The 16,863-nt window shown below is 38.5% G+C and overlaps 1 protein-coding gene and 1 long non-coding RNA gene across 5 annotated transcripts in view; one reads left to right on the forward strand and one right to left on the reverse strand.

Annotated features, from left to right (window-relative positions):
• The first annotated feature begins 2,886 nt into the window (after positions 1-2,886).
• LOC141931149 (uncharacterized) lies at positions 2,887-4,311 on the forward strand. Its single transcript, XR_012625511.1, has 2 exons — positions 2,887-3,147; positions 3,656-4,311. It is a non-coding gene; the product is annotated as an uncharacterized LOC141931149 (long non-coding RNA).
• Positions 4,312-8,266: 3,955 nt separating this feature from the next.
• Positions 8,267-16,863, reverse strand: part of STAU1 (staufen double-stranded RNA binding protein 1) — a 32,174-nt gene continuing 23,577 nt past the window's right edge. For all 4 annotated transcript variants that reach the window (XM_074842960.1, XM_074842959.1, XM_074842956.1 and 1 more), the window contains 7 exons: positions 16,255-16,398; positions 15,264-15,410; positions 14,427-14,499; positions 12,323-12,642; positions 11,467-11,589; positions 9,850-9,935; positions 8,267-9,263 (listed from right to left, as the gene is read on the reverse strand). In XM_074842960.1, coding sequence (XP_074699061.1) covers positions 9,176-9,263; positions 9,850-9,935; positions 11,467-11,589; positions 12,323-12,642; positions 14,427-14,499; positions 15,264-15,410; positions 16,255-16,398 — 981 coding nt within the window. In that variant the 3' untranslated portion in view covers positions 8,267-9,175. The remainder of the gene's footprint in view (positions 9,264-9,849; positions 9,936-11,466; positions 11,590-12,322; positions 12,643-14,426; positions 14,500-15,263; positions 15,411-16,254; positions 16,399-16,863) is intronic.

The following is a 16,863-nucleotide window of genomic DNA, read 5'->3' on the forward strand; positions in this document are numbered from 1 at the left end:
AGTTCCAGAACACCAAAAGATGAAAAGACAATCAAAGGAAGGACATTGTTAGAGGATTACAGGGAAAACTAATCTTGTTACACTTGCAAACCCATGTCACATGTACAATGCAAAAGGAACTGTAAATGTGATTTGTGTTGCCTAGCTTGGCAAGGAAGGAAAAATGGAAAGGTCTGGGATGTTAAACAGCTGCAGCAGAGCTTAGCATCGAATTTATTTTATTTTATTCTCCTTGGCAGAACCATGTTGAAAATATCTTTAGCTAGGTGAGTTCTTCGACTCACTGTAGCAAGACTGAACTCTGGAAGTTCCTCAAGAGGCAGCAAAAGTCAGAACAAATTCAGGTCCCAATTCTCCTGTTATTTACTTGCAGAGGGACCTCTTCTGTGGGGCATTGCTGGCCGGAGCCGACAGCCTGGGGGAGCTTTGCTTCGCAGTGGGTGAGCAGGACTTGGGGCCGCAGGACGGCTCCGGACTTCCCTCGCACGGGGGGTGACTCGCTGCAGCCGCAGGCAGCGGCGGGCTGGGCTGGGCCTCCAGCCGGGGTCCCTGGGCTTGCTCGTGTGAGTCACGCAGGAGCGGTTGCTCTGTCCAAGCTTGCAAGAGTGGCCAAAGAGAGGTAAAAGGTTAAAAGGCAGTTAGTCACGTGCATTTTTTTTAAAGTACCACAACCTCTGAAGAACGCTTTTGTATTACATGCCAGCCTTCACAGGGACATGTTTTCAGCTTCTTCCAAATGCCAACACCGAGTGCTAGCACAGAATCATTTTTTTCTCTAGGAAGCAGAAACCTGATGAAAGAAGAAATGCTTCTGAACTGCTAAACAAGACCTTGTTAATCTCACGGGATGATTAAATATTTCACATGCCAGCATCCAACTGCTACACTGTTACGTTCAGGGTTTTTTTTTTAAATCAGAACTAAGTATGAAGAAATCCAAATTTTAATTGGAGTGTAACCTCTGCATTCCTGACACAATAACCTAGACTAAAAACCCCGCACAAAATACCTCCAATATTCAGGAAATTTCTAATACAGATTGTATTTTTCCAGCATAAAATTTTGTAATAGAATTAAAAAAAAAAAAAAAGCAGCCATGAAAAGATCTCTCCAAACTGTTGGGTCAGCAACTTCACTGTGAAGCACTATGATGATCAAAATAAAACAGCACACTGGCAGGGTATTGAAAAAAATCTTTGTGAGCATCTGCCAACATCATACACACTGGTCTTTTGGAATATGAAAAATTCCAAACACAAAATTCACAGAATAGATTAAAGGGCAGTAAGAAGGAAACTGCCATAGTTTAGTTGTGGAGCCAGAATTTTTTTAGCCTGCAGCTAAAACTAGAAACAAATAAAGACTGTGAATGACCCAGCTGAGTTTCAGCAAAAGAGACCCAACAGGGAGATGTATTCAGATTTACCACTTCAATAGGCCTATTTGCACATAAATGACGTTCTCTCTTTTTTTTTTTCTTCCTACAGACTGCCTTCCAAAAATGACAGCAATGGATCACACAGGGTGACTGTAGCAGGAACTTCGAGCCTGTTGGCAGCAGCTGGTTTAGGGGTGGGTAACAATGGGTCACCAGGGACCCAAAGCACTTTTACCGAGAGATCCCAACATTCGTTTTCCAATGAACACAAATCTTCCCTAGGGCTGCTGCAGTTTTTTAGGGTATGACCGTTGCAGTGAGCCTTAGGGTGAGCCAGAGCACTCCACCTTGCAGGACTAGGTCCTTTGCTGATTTTATGCATCTGTTCAGGTTTAGCCTTAAAATTGATCAAAATGTTTCAACAATATTTTCAAGCTCAGATAAACCTATTAAAACATGGAAGCAATAAATACCTGTTAGAGGAGCAACTGCCTTGTTAACAGCTTTGTACTGCGGATACAGCAATTTCCGATGCTGTATGACACCAGTAATATTTTGCAAAATTATTGGCTAGAGTCTACAGAAAACATTTTTGGAGGGAAAAGGGAGCTTTGATGGCTTACAGATTAGTCTTTTTAATTATTAGCAAATGAATTTTACATAGGCATTGATGAAGGACACTGCTCTGTCAGAAAGAGATGGAGGAAAAAGACAGAGAAAATTGTAGACCAATATGGTGTTGACTTAAAAATGACTTTAGAAATGTTTACGTCCTTCTTTATCTTGCAAAAGTAACCCAGTATTTTTAGTCCATTTACATGGGACAAGCTTTGCAACTGCAACGTTGAAAGAAAATGTGCAAGAACTCAAATATATTACAAAACTTTTCAATTTAACTCAGATGGAAATGCTTTGGTCCAACAGATAAACAGTTAATCTGAACTGTGTATTATTATTAGCTACAATCAGGAAGGCATCACAAGCCTTGCTAGTGGGTTCTTGGGATCAGGAGGTGTCAAGGTCAGCAGCACAGGATGAAGAGAAAATGCATCTCCTAGCAGCTGACCTGTTTCCCGAGTGGTACAGCACCAGTTTTTGCACTGAGGATGACAACCCTGCAGGGTAGTTGGGTGAAGAGCAGAGGACCCCACACAGCCCTGGCTGTGAGCGCAGCTCGTGCTCTGACTTCTTCCCGAGTTTGGAAGAACACCTCATGGAACATTCTGTTGAAATGTGTTTCTCTCTAAGGAAAGGTCAGATACTTCATATACCTCACAGATGCTGGAATCTGTCCATCACAAGTCAGATAATCTCAAAGACTACTCTAAGAGATGTTACTTTTCTAGGAGTTCATGGAGAGAAGGGAAGGGGAAGAGAGCAAGCATCTTTATAAAGTAAAACCAGTAGTAGAAAGGGAGGGGTGAGCACGCCACATAGCTAAAGGCTAAACCAGCTTTCTAAAAGAAAGTGCCAACAGCAAATATTGACAGACAAGAAAATGGGAAGAAATGGCAGCATTCACAGGGAATTTGGAAACATCCCTCGTGATCCACAAGGTTCATTCCCTCCCTGGGTAGCCCAGAGGACCATGGGCTCAAGTGCTTGGAGATGCAGCATGTGCAAGCTTGTGCACATTCACGGTTGGAACACTTGTCACGTGCACCACATTCATGGCAAAAGGCCATTACAATCAATGAAGTTATATCCAGCTGACTAATGAATGACAAGAGGTCTGCATCTCACCCAGTCTCAGTATCACTTCAATCCAGGTACATCTTCCCTATCTGCACACAATTATAGACCAGCAGAATGGGGAGGGTTTAGACAGTAAAAGCTCTTAAATAACATTTTTTCTTTTAAATAAAAATCAGCATGGGATTTCTACATCAGTCCTTTAGCACATGGAAATGCAAGAAGTTAAAACACTCACTGAAAACGCCAGTTACCTTTGAAGTTAGCACAGTATGAGAGAGCACAACAGAGCTATTCCTAAGAATGCTTAGAAGAGATTTAAATGTATTTAGCCTTTGTGAGTTTGAAGTAGCACATTTTCTTCAAGTTTTTATCCACTTTAGTAATTAAAATAACTTGGTGGCTCAGCGTTTTAATACATAAGCTCCTCTGTGTCTACTTAACGAGCTTTAAAGGGAATTTACAAACTTTTTATGCAAATACAGTGGCAGGTTGTAGGACAGTTATACTGAATCTTATTTACAACAAACCATCGATGGATTTATTTTTCCAGTGATGCCTTCCTTTCCCAATTGTTTTTTCTAGGCAAGAACTAAATGGCCATCTCGGTTAAAACCAAGCTACTGTGTGAAAACAGCAATGGAAGCAATACTTACTCATCAGACCACAATAGATATCCCTACTGTGATGTACTTATTTGTGGCTTTAAAATGGTAGAACAGCAAGCTGGGAGATTGCACCCATGATGAAATGGGGAGCGTGGATAAGTGTCTGTAGAGATGCCAGTTGTCCCTAAACAGATTTTGCATTTGGACTTTGATACGAGACATGTCAGAGGTTTTGCCCCTTAACACAGGGTTGGGATTGCGTTCTTTGGGAGCACTAATCTCCCTTCTGAAGGAAAAAAAAAACCAAAAAACCCATTTAAACATAAAAGACTGTCTTTTGGTTGGAAATAGTAAAGATAAATGAAAGAATGGTAGCAGATGATCAAAGTACTGAAAGCATACTCTGTGAAGAATATTTTCTGCATCATTAACACGGGACATTTAAAAAAATCTAAACCATCCTCTATTAGCAGGTTGCTAAGAAATACTGTGAAATTGTAAGTGGGAGCACAAGTAAAGTTTAAAAGCACTATAATTTTTTCATTTCTAATCAAATACAATTTTGATGCATTTGGATACTGATAGCTGTATACAATTTGTAGGAGAATAAAATACACTTTTGGATAAATCTTATTTGCCATCTGTATGTTTTTATTCAGTTCTAATCCAGAGATTAAATGAATACCTTAGAGATTTTAATTTGCTCTAACAACTTCATTTTTTTCCTCAGCCTCCTTCCATTGGATGTTCAGGTTCTTGCTCAGAAGTTCCTGGGTATTAAATAAGTGTACGTATCCACTCGGCAGGTAAAGGGAAGCAATACAGCATGTCACAGCCACAGAGATGAAGTTCAGTATTTTCAGATTTGTAACCACCTCTGGAGCAGCATTCTTCGTCTGAGCTTAAACAGAGGAGTCACTTAAATATAGAAGCCCTCAAGGACAATATTACATTGATTCACAGTTATTCTGTTGTTTTTTATCTGCAGATTTCCAAAATAAAAGTAGCAAACGTTTATCTGGTTGCTTCACAAAAGAAGATTAGTGAAGTGGTATACACACATCCTATCCCTTCCTGCAGTTCGGCACTTTTGGAAGCTCCACCATTTGTCTTTCTACATTAGGACAAAATATAACTTTTTAACTTTCATCAGTGGGTTAGAACAGAATTTTGGTTTGATCCTTAGGTAACATAATAATTGCAGTGGAACTCTGAGTACAACTACATTTAACTCTGAGGTATGATACTAAAATTTGGCCAGAGAACTGAGAACAAGGATAACTACCCTGCTGACTCCACACTCCCCAACTGAGTCCTTTCAGACAGGCTTTATCCTAAGGAAATATCAGCTGCCTATATATCCCAAAACAAAATAACAAAAAGTTAGGGGAATGTATTTTAATATTATGGATCAAACAGGTATTGCAGTGAATCCAGGCTGCTTCTCATTCTGTAGGCACATTTTCACTACCCTACAGGTCAGCATTCCCAAAAAGAGATTTTGCACAAATCCTTCTTTAAGCTCTCCATCCTGCAACCAAGAGTGATGAATCACAAAAAGTCGTGTTTCTTCCTTTGGGGAGTCAGGACTTCCTACTATCAAATATTCTGCTTTAAAAAAATTCCATGACCAATTTTCATTTTTTTCCCCTTTAACTTCTACGTGATGCAGGTTTTTGTCTCAAGGACAGCAAACTGACCTGTTCAAGAAAGCAGGTAATACTCCAAAACCCCTGGGTGACCATGGACTACCTTCCTTCTTGTACACCCACTGCAGAGTGCAACCTGTTACTTAGAACAGGAGACTTGCGCAGCAGTCTTTAAGCTTGGTAACACAGCACTGGAAAATGCTTCACTTGTCAGGTTTCATATGCAGCACATCTACAAAGCCACTCTTCGGGTTCTTATCCTATGAGTTACAAGACATTTGCACCTCTTCAAGGAACAGTGGCACGGGATCATTCTTTTGACAAGAGCCACTATTAAGTGCAGCTGGATACTTGTAGGAATAAGGAAAGGCTTGAAGGAAAGCAATGCTAGAGCTGCTAAAATTTAGAGGTTGCCTTAAGGCTTTGAAATTTGAGAAAATGGTAATGAGTGCTTGCTTTCCAATACCAGAAAGGAACAACATGAAGACTGGAATCTGTCAAAGTCTAGACATGTGTGGGAGTCCAGGCAGACAGGACATTTTCTTTGGTGAAGGAAAATGTATTACCTACACTGTCTGGTCTCTGCTGATCTTATTTACAAGTTTACCTACTGGAAAATCAACATTAGTATTTCCAGAATCTGGTTTCCAAACTCCTCAGCTACTTCCTTTGAGCCTGTATGCTCCGCATTTGGAAGTTGGATGGGCAGGCATTAAAAAAGGTCCAAATGAACAAGACTGAAACGCACTGAAATTCAGTGACTTGTTCTGCCACGTCACATCTCCTGTCCCCCAGTGACCTGCCTCCTCAGGAATCGCCCTGACTTACAAGTTACTAAACCTGGAGCGGAAGCCCCTTAGGATCAGACCTCCTTCCTCTGCACTTCGAAGCAGCAGCCTAGGGGCAGTCCTACTTGCAGAACACTGGCTGTATGATTTAAGAGGCTGGGATAATAACGTGGTGAATTCTGAAAAGAAACAAATCACACTCTCAGTTGTTAGCACAATAGTTATGAGCCTGATAGATCAGACTAAATACTTTGTTTTCCTTACTCCCATTTGAAAGTGATTAAAGGGAAGTTCTCTGTAGCTGAACTAAACTGAGTATTTTGGGTGCAAAATTTCACAATTTACTAAATGTACAGCAGATTCAGAACACAAAACACAGGAAAAAATGCATTAATTTACAAAAATGTTTGTGGTAATTTAAGCAGAGTCAAATAAGATAATGGGGAGAAAAATGCTTGTGAAATCTGCTTGTGGGAGAACAACCCTAACCAATTAAGATATGAATATGAGAAAGTAATTTTGGAACAGACCCTATACTTAAATTTTCTACAATGGGATCATTACTGAAATGTGTGGCATGAAGCCCCAGCTAATGTACACTGATATTCCTATTTGGAAGCTGCAGCTCATTCACTTGCAGTCAAAAGGTTTTTTTAAGATCAAAAACAAAAGTAAAAACTTCAAAGAAAGAATCCAAAAAGGTGAGGTGTCTTGCAGACAGCACTTTGCTAGTATTCAGAAATGTATGCTCTAATAGCCTGCTAGACTACTGCAGCCAGAGAATTTCACCTCAGTTTTCTCATATTTGTATTTTTTCTAGAACATTTTACTATCTGTTGAACAAAAGTGTCATATAAGCCTTCAGGTGATTACATATAATATGTAATTATTCTTCCTAACCTTTGCTGCATCAAGCACAGATGAGACAAGAGAAAAAGCAAGTGACTGTAGTGCTCTGGAACTCACTTCGGCTTACCTAGAATCCACAGAGTGACCTGAAGTCTCCCATCACGAGGCTGGGATTACATGATTTTTGATGAAAGAACCTTCTCTTGCATAGCGCCTCTAAGATGACAGATGCATTTAAGAGTATCAAAACAGAGGTATCTATGGCAAAGTACCTTAATTCGGGTTCACATGAAACAGCATTACTGACAAACTAATGCTGCAAAATAGTCAGAATAGGCTCTAGTCCCATCCAAAGAGAAAACTCCTAAGTAGCAGCAGATAAATGTAGGGAGACCATTTACACTGCTATCAATGTGGTGTCTGTTTTACAATATAAATGGTTTGGTAAGTAGTTTCTAAGTTGTAAGAATTTGCAAAACAAAGCCTCAGCCTAGCAAGTTTCTTTTAATTTTTAAATGTACAGCATTTTAGTTCTACAAATGTAAAAAAAAAGAAAAAAAACCAAAAAACTTTACAATGTTTTTTTTCCGCTTATAATGATCAAACCCAACTTGATTCAATAAAATTTGATATGCAGTTAATGTGGCCCAACTGCCTTTGATAATGCAAATAAAATGGCCGAGACATTTAGCTTTGAGACACAGCCTATGCAGTAACTGCTTTCCATGACAAGAGTTACTACACGCACTGCAAACAGGTGTTCAGGAAGTGCTGCTACAGATTACCAGGTAAGTACACACTGAACGTAGTTCACATCCAAATGATACACTGTCATGTGTCCATCTACGGTGCCAGTTTTTGTTGCTAGAGGGAAAGTTTTGTTTTGTTTTCAAAGTACCAGCCCCCCAAAATTACTAAGTGCAAGGCAAGGTTGTGACTCAAATTACAAGCAAACAAGGAAACTTAAAAGTAGAGACTTAAACTTTGAAATCATACCAACCTGTTGCGCCAGGTTTCTTGTCATAATCATAACTTTAGTTTAAGCTCCCATTAATACAGTTGCACTAACACACTGTGGCACAAATAACAAAATGTACCCACATTACTTTTGAATTTCCTTGACCTTGCCAGGTTTTCACATCCTCCACATTACTAAATAGTAGTTATTTATATGTAATTGATAACCATTGTACAGTTACTCCATAGCTTTACAATACTGCCCGTACTATATCACAAGCATTACAAATCCTATAAAAAAAGCAGCCCCTGTAGTGGCATACAAGAATAAATTAACCAAAAAAATTTAGTATTACCATTTATTGGTGACAAACACTACGTTTTACTTACATTCCATGGGGAGAAAAAATTCCAGCGTAAACAATGAACTGAAGCAGTACTTAACTTGCAAGGCTATCGTGCTTTACCTGGACCATATGCAAAAAACTTTATTGCGCACAGTTCAGTGCGCAATAACACAACATCAAAAGCAACACAGTTTATATATAAACATAGGTAATTTTTTTCAGCCCTACATGGAGATGTAATTAAACAGTATAAAGCACTCAAGGAAAATCAATCTGCGGTTTTATATGCACTACATTGAGATCATATCCTGTAATGTAGTGAGCTGTGTGCCATCGATACACACAATCCTTAAAACACAGATCAGAGATCATTTAAAGTCATGTTGCATTCGAGTTCCCCTACCCCCCACTCAAGAAAACTAGAAATTAACCAAAAACGATCAAACAAAGTTTAAAATTCCTAAAGCGTTTTAATTCATTCAACCGTTGGATAATTACGCTAGGTTTGCGAAAATACTGAACTTTTTAAAATGGTGGGCACACAATTTGTTTCCAGTGAAACTTCGTTATTTCAATAAAAACAAAATAACCACATACATGGATATGATCTTCCCAAGTTAGTTCACAGATAACATGTCAGTCTCAGAAGACAAAGTTTCTAAACTGTGCTATTGTTCTAGATACAATTAAGAAACTTTTAAATGAAAAATTTATAGTGTCATTTCAATCAAAACAACATAATGAAACTAAAAATTTATCACTGTTTGAAGAGAAAGCAACGGTTATGATTTAGACACTACAGTAGGTTGTAAAGACTGTAGCACTCTAAAACAGTTAGGTTACATTAATAGGAAGCATTTGATTTTCTCTGGTGCTTTCAGGTTTGGGTCCAGTCAAAAGCCTTTTTTTAGGCAGTGCTGTCCAGTGTTTGTCCCAAAGTGTTTGAGTTAGCCGGTTTGAGAAGAGGGTCACTTTCCATTTCTTGTTTCACACATCTATAAATGACAAAACACCTGTTACTTAGGAGATAAAACACTATTTCCATGAATAAGATGCTTCAAAATCAGACACAAACAATTTGAGGTGCATATAACAACTTGTTTCCATATAACTGGCCTCCATTTTTGATCAATTAGCACTTTGTTAATTCCATCATTTTGACAGCTTATTATCTAAATGAGAGGCTAAACTTTTGCTGTGAAACCTATACATTGTTTACATTTTACATACAGAAGATTTCTAGTAAGAGAGGAGCAGCTGTAACAAACACACTGAAAAGTCACACTATTTACAAATCTATGTAAACGAATAGTTTCAGCAGAGGGATCACAGTCAGAACTGCTCTGTATCACAGTCATTACATTTTATCCACTTGCTCCTGCTTAGTAATTTGCATTTGACACATGAAAATTACAAGCTTGATCATAAAACCTACCCTCTCATCCGTCTGAAGAAGATAACAGCCTTGGCATTTTAACTTTTCTGGCAAAGAAAAAAACCCTCACATTTTATTTGTTTATAGAACATCACAGGGTTAGAGGTTTCCGTTAATGCAAGGGAAAGTCAATGGGTCACACTCACACAGACATTGGTCCATTTCCTGTTCTTGGCATCTCTGTGGTTTGTTGGTCCAACTCAGACAGCAACTTCAAAATATTCAATGCAGCCTAAAGAAAAGAGAGAGCATTCAGCAATTCAACCTGAGTACATTTCATTAATTTAGTGAAAGCAGTACTGGCACTCACTTAAAGTAAATGTCCTAATTTTGGATATATATTAAGATGCATAATCATGGTGGAAAAAATGCAATGGTGTAGAATTTCCTCTTGCTACAACAACAGAATGGTGCTGTGGCTCGGGGATTCCCATTGCATTTGTTTTAGCATGGGGGAAAATGAATTCAGCAGTACTATTAATATCAAGGAAAAAGACACTAAATTAGCAATGGCTCAAACTGTTCAGAGCTTAAGACAAAGGACATTAAAATACACCAAACCAAAAAGTCCTTTGCAGAAAAAGAAAACAAGTTACACAAGAATCAAGAATACAACACAGATAGGGCACGTGTGACTGTTTAAAAGAAGAGTCGATGTGACATGGCTAATGCAAAACTAAGTCATCTCCCTTGAGAACTGAAGATTTTTTTCAACTTTATTCAGATCAATTTCAGGTGCACCTTTTCAGAATATCCCCAATTAGTTATGGCACATGTATTAGTGAAAGCTGAATATCTGAACAGAGGAAGGTTCTCACGTTGGCCCAGTCGCAATGTTTAAGCTCTGAACTGGCTGTCCTTTTCCCTTCTACCCACTGCACTGACTTGTGTGCTTACTCTTACAGGAGCTCTTTACAGCAGGATGTAGAGACGGGTATGAAAACATCAAAATTAAGTGACAAGGATCAAAGAAATCTGTATCAAATTATAGCCATTAGAAAATTACTGCAAAATTTTTTAGTATAAAAATCAGTAAAATCAGGTTTTCCTAAGTGTATTTACATATTGCAAACTTTTACTTCAGTCTGTAGTCAGTACTCAGGTCACCACTGGATACCAGAAGAACGAAACTCTCTTCAAATTATAGTAGACTGTGTACATATTGTTAGCAATATGTAATGTCTTTTATAGACAAAGTTCCTTACAGTTTAAAGTCTAGAAGACTCATTCTTTCACATAGAAATATTCCAGCTACTGCTAATAAAAGACCTTATTTATAAAGGGAGCTTAACAGATTTAGAGTATCTCCTGCTGTGTAATGGTGAATTGCATTTCTTCCATTTTGGATTCCCTTCCAGCAACAAGTCTGGTAACGTGAATCCAAGTATTACAGTTCTCAATGAAATATCAGCCCATTCTGTTACGGAAAATAAGCTCATATGCTCTTATGTTTTAAAAGTTCCTGTTCATACATTTTCTTTAATATGTGCTCATGCAAATATTATCAAGATAAAGCAAATGCATTTTTGTAGACCAAAATTGAGAGCATATATTAAGCATTTTAAAGGTTATTTAGATTAGATTCTGATATTATTAATCAATTATTTCAGCAACCTGTGAAATACTAGACAAAAATTAGCCAGGGAATTGTACAGCATTTAATTAATTGCTATCCAGCAGTAACATGAAACCTTGGTCTATCCGCTGCATCCCTTAGTTCACTCAAGGCCAAAGAGAAAGCATTTCAGCAGTATTCATCATACCATATCGTGGCAAGATTCTACATCCTTTCCAATTCCATGGCTGATCAGTGGTGGCTGAGAGGAACAGTTTATAAGAGATACAAACTCGTTCTTGTTATTTTTTGGAAAGTCTTTATATTCAACCTGAAGACAAAAGAAGGATTTAGTTATTTTCAGTTAACCAAGTACAGGAAATAAATCACAATTGCTATAGATTATTTGCCCATATATGAAGCTGAACCTTACTTTCAATCATTCTGTCAACCAGTAGAACCATTTACTTTGAAGTCTGACTTCACTTGCGATGTTTTTTAGTAATGATAAGAGCTCTGCAAGCCTTCTGAATAAAAGTGGCTACTTAATGATTGTTGCTGGGACCTTTATTCTGATCATAGCTATCTGCATTTAAAATTTTCTCTATTATACTTTTTAATCCACTGAGCTTCTTTAACATATTAATATAGGAACTTAATGCAATTCTGATTAAAGGGAACAAACACAAGAAAACGTACAGCTTACAGCAAATCTTAATGTATGAAAGATTATTAAAAAAACTGATTTCAGATAAGCCAAGTTCAAGTTCATATTATGTTCCTACATCATGACAATTTTCAGAAAATGCTACCTTCAATTTTATTCTTCCAAGACGTCAGAGTAGCACAGAATTAAGGCTGAGGATGTAGTACAGAAATGCACATTTGAAAACTAAATAACAAAAGCTGTAAAATTCAGTACATTTCATAGGTGAAGTAAAATATTTACATGAATTTCAGCTTAACAAGCAGCCTCAGAATACAGCAGTCACCAGAACTAAAAAGCTTTAGGTTGGACCAGTTTGGGTACCTTTGGAAGAAATCTTGCAAAGCTGAACCTTTACCTGGATTCCTTGAACATTGGAAAGATAGTCCAGCTGCTCAGAGGGCCGAGTAAGTGGTCCGTGGGGTACATGGCCTGATGAGTTGTTATTCTTCAGTATGGTCTCAGCAGTAGGAGAAGTACCACCATACAATAGCTCTCTAGCAATCATTGCTGTTACTGTAGCCTTGGCAGGATTTGGGGCTGCCCTATTGAACTCTTTGGTGTGGTGTCCTTGATTGGCTCCTACAGCTTGTGCAACCTCAGGGACCATGGGAAGAATTCCAGCAGGAAGCTGCTGATGGCTGAGATAAGGCATCCTAAACTCATCTTCTTTATTACCTGAGAAGAGAGGGGTACATACTAAACAGATGCTAGCTACTTCTATGAAGCCTTCTGCAGGCACACTAAGACATATATAGGCATCAAAAGCCACTTCTGAAAAAAATAATTGGTTTCAAATTTTTTTGAAACACTAACTAATTTAGAGAGCTTGATTTGCCTTTGATGGGTCAGAGATGCAGCATCAGCAAGACAGAGTTTGCTTATTGAATAAATGAATCAATGTAACACCTGCTTCTGCCAAAAGGAGCACCTTTACCTCCGGGAGCAGTTTCTGCAGGTTAGTCAAGCTTACAAACACCTCAGACAGTTGCAACCACATTCCAGATATATCTTTTGGGTTCAAAATTTTGTATTTCATCATTTAGACTGTAGGAGCAGATAATGAAACCACAGAAATGACCAGAGCCACTGTTAAATATTGTAAAGACAGTGACAGATAATCCACAAAGTTTAAACTGTATATTGTGAAAACATAAACAGGTAGGTAAGGTTAAATGTAATGTTAGCACAGTATGAAGAAGCGAGAATGACTACAGCAAATATCCAACCACAGTCACCTGATAGCCGTTTAAAGAAATCAGGAAGTTTATCTAAGATCTTACGGATGCAGTAAAACATTACTAAAGTCCAAGTCAATCCCAACTATTTATAATTTAAACAACAAAATTATACTTCAACACATAAGGCACCTGAAACATACTATCCAGAACAGAAATATGTTGTGACAGACAAACTTTCCATAATGACTCCTCCCAACAGCTTACATTAGAGAAAGCCAACATCTGTATACTTGGTGGCCTGGTTTCGGTCAGTCATCTGTGGATCTGACCACTATAACCATCAACTGTCTGAAATAAATGCAGGCACAGTTCCTTGCTCTCAGTCATTAGAGACCAAGCACAAAGAGGTTGTTCTGTACTACAAGGCCGTTCCTTCCTACTCCAACTCTGCTTTAGGAAGACCAATTTCAGTTAGTACTGACAACCTTTCTCATCTTCATCAGTCTTCAACATACTGCAGTTATTCCCTCACATTTGTAAGGTGATATGGCCAGACTTAACATAGCTAACTCTGCCTCAACAAATTCAGCACCACCCTTCCATTGCTACTCTGACTCTGGCTTAGAGTGATGTTTCTGGGGCAGTCTTCCAACCTGCAATCATTCTTCCATTTCTAGAAGGCTATTCCCAGGTGGCAGAAATCCCAACCCATTTTCCAGGGAATCTGCTCCCATCCTCATTTGGACACTATACCAGAGAAACGTGCTGAGCCAAAGAGGCTGATCTCTCCTCTTCCCTTGACCACAGAAATTGCCCTCACTTCACTCCTGATGTTGGTTGAAGGAGCCTGATCCCTGGATCAGAACCAAGCTCAGGCCTGAACATTCATTCTTGTCCTAGAAAGCCCTAGACACAGATTAAAGGCTGTCCCAAGATCCCTCAGATCTAGGTAAGACAAGCCCAGACACTGCAGGTAGCAGCAGCTGCACCTCCACTAACTGCTCGACTGACCCATTAGCACACACACGCTTTTGGCTCACCACCTACTCCTTCCCCCGAGCCGGTGGCCAAGCAAGCTGAATACTGCGTGACTTGGGAGGAATAAGCTCTTTGGGATCTGAACAAAACCTTCCCAAGGCGTAGACTTAGTTTGCAGGCCAGCAGTTGCACACCTCTGTGCATCACAGTGTGTTAAATGACACTACTGAGGGGACTGAGAAACTTCTTACATGCACACACATGGGCCAACAGGGCCAAGCTTCTTTCATTAAGGTCACTTACTAGTTGAAGTCTCTTCAGAGCCCGGCTCAAAGAAGGTTACTTTTCTCCCATCACCTGGTTTCTTCACTGGTGTCTTAAAAATAAAAGGAAAAAAGCCAAACACACAATATCCCAAGTTTAAAAATTTTCAAGATGTAGGTGATCTGACTAATCAAAATTTTACTGAAAAATTTATTATTCAAAATACCAAGAAGAGACAAGTTCAGTGATTCTTATTCACTGAATGACTAAAACTATCTATAGACCAGTGAAGTGGTATTAAGACCACAGATGTTGAGAACTAGATACCATAATAAAGCCAGTTAAACTAACATTAGTTATTGGTATTGCCGGGGATAACATACTGGACACAAATGAGCATAAACACAAAAAGAGAACTAAAACCAGACTTGCTATTTTAACTGCCTGGTAACATCTGCTGAATCAAAAAGAGAATGCAAGGCTCTTTCCCCACTCAGGGACCAACCACAGAAAGAGAGCTGTAACAAACTTTTGACTGCAATTGGTGATAAGGCTGTGTAAATCTATTGCTACCACAAAGTCCTATAACCTACATGCCTGCAAGTCTCTAAGACCAATACATCAATTATCACAGGTTCTGAGCCATTGTATGAAGAATTTAGCTTTCTGATGAGATTTAGACTTACTTGTAAAATTGAACCCTTCATGTATCCAAAATGCACTATTTTTAGAGAACAGCCACCTCAGTACAACTGCTTCCTAGCCAGGGCAGAAAGCATGAATTTACTGCACTGCTACTGCCTTGCAAAGCTGCTATTGTTTCAACTCAGCTTTTGCTGTAGTATTAAACAGCGCTTGATTCTTAAAGACTCTTACCTTCTCTTCTGTCTTTAATGCTGGCTTTGGAGGTTGAGGTTGAGGGACTTTGAAACCTAAAAGTTCCAACATATTTTCAGCTGCATTGCGTTTAGCAACTTTTTTGTTTGTGCCCATTCCTTCAGCTGTGTGTACACCAACTTTCACCTGGACAAAAGAGGAATGAAAACCAAATCGATTCTCCAACAGTAGTATGAGAATTCACTTATTAGTGATCTGTGTCCTGAGCATTCCATGAGTCTCAAAATAGTTCAAGTGATTATTACTCTAAGCAAGTTGTCATTTATTATCAAATATCATTGGCCTCCAAGCACAAAAAAAACCAAACAGAAGTTAAACAAACAACTGTATTTCATCATCTCACCTTGGCAACAGCCTAAATGCTCAAAACTGGTATCACAGCAGATATAAATTTTCCAAGTTGAAGTTACAGGTTTAGAAGGTTTACAAATGTGATGGAAAGTAAGCAACTAACTTTCCTGTCTTGGCCAGGATAGGAGAGAGGTCTGGAGAATGCACTTAATTATTAGAGGCTAGTAGATGCTCAGTATTAAAAATACTACTATTCTACCGGGATTTGCAGTGCAGAAAGTGGTGCACTCTAAAGCAACACATGAAAACTCAGGGGAAGGAGGAAATGAAGGATACCCAGGTTCATGTTCATAAATCCTACATTACAAAGTATAAGCAGCTCAGTATCTCTTAACAGAGTATTAATATTCCTGTTAATGAAAACATTAGGCAGTTACAACATAGACTTCTAGTGCCCTATGCAATTTTTTTAAAAAACATGATTCAGATCACTTTTCTTGAACTTTTATCTTCCTTGAATGTAGCCCAATAGATGTATTAATAAATTTCATGTGAATTTGGCTGTAATCCTGTTGATTTTGTATATCATCATAACAATCTGATTACCATAACAACAACAACAACAACAAAAAGAGACATCACAGCCATTCCATTAGATTTCTCAAATTAACATACAAACCTGCATAACAAACTCCCTGCGCCTTGGAAGACCACGTTCTGTGATGAGCATGTACTCTGGTTCCTTCTCTTTCTTGGCCTGCTGTATCTGGGCAAGTCTGCTAATGGGATTCATTCCTTGACCATATTCTGGACTTGTTTGCAGCTATGTAGAACAATGTTTAGGAAATAAGCCAAAATTTGTGAATATTTGGTTTAATAGACAAAAATGCAGTGTGCCACTGAATTCATTCATCTCTAGAGTCTAAAAACACTGAATTAAAAGTTACTTAATAAAACACTACCACAGCCAGAGAAACACTCAATTTATTTGGCTCTGCTGCCACAGTTGACCACATATAACCTACCACTGGTAATAGTTTTACAAATTCTAATCCTGCTATATTAGGAGTGACAGGCTTGTAGCAGAATTTGCACAAGAAAGTCATGCAAAATCCAGAGCTGTAAAGTCTCAGACTTGAAAGTCAGAGCTTGATTTTTATGTGCCACTCATTCTTTTATACGGTTTCTCTTTCATCCTGAATTTACTGATAACTGTTGTAAAAGTGGTGTCAGAACCCCATGTGGGAGGAAAATATACTTTCATTTGTAGTACCAGACTGCTGATAAA

This window comes from Strix aluco, chromosome 17 (assembly GCF_031877795.1).
Source record: "Strix aluco isolate bStrAlu1 chromosome 17, bStrAlu1.hap1, whole genome shotgun sequence".
In the NCBI taxonomy this organism is placed as follows: Eukaryota; Metazoa; Chordata; class Aves; order Strigiformes; family Strigidae; genus Strix; species Strix aluco.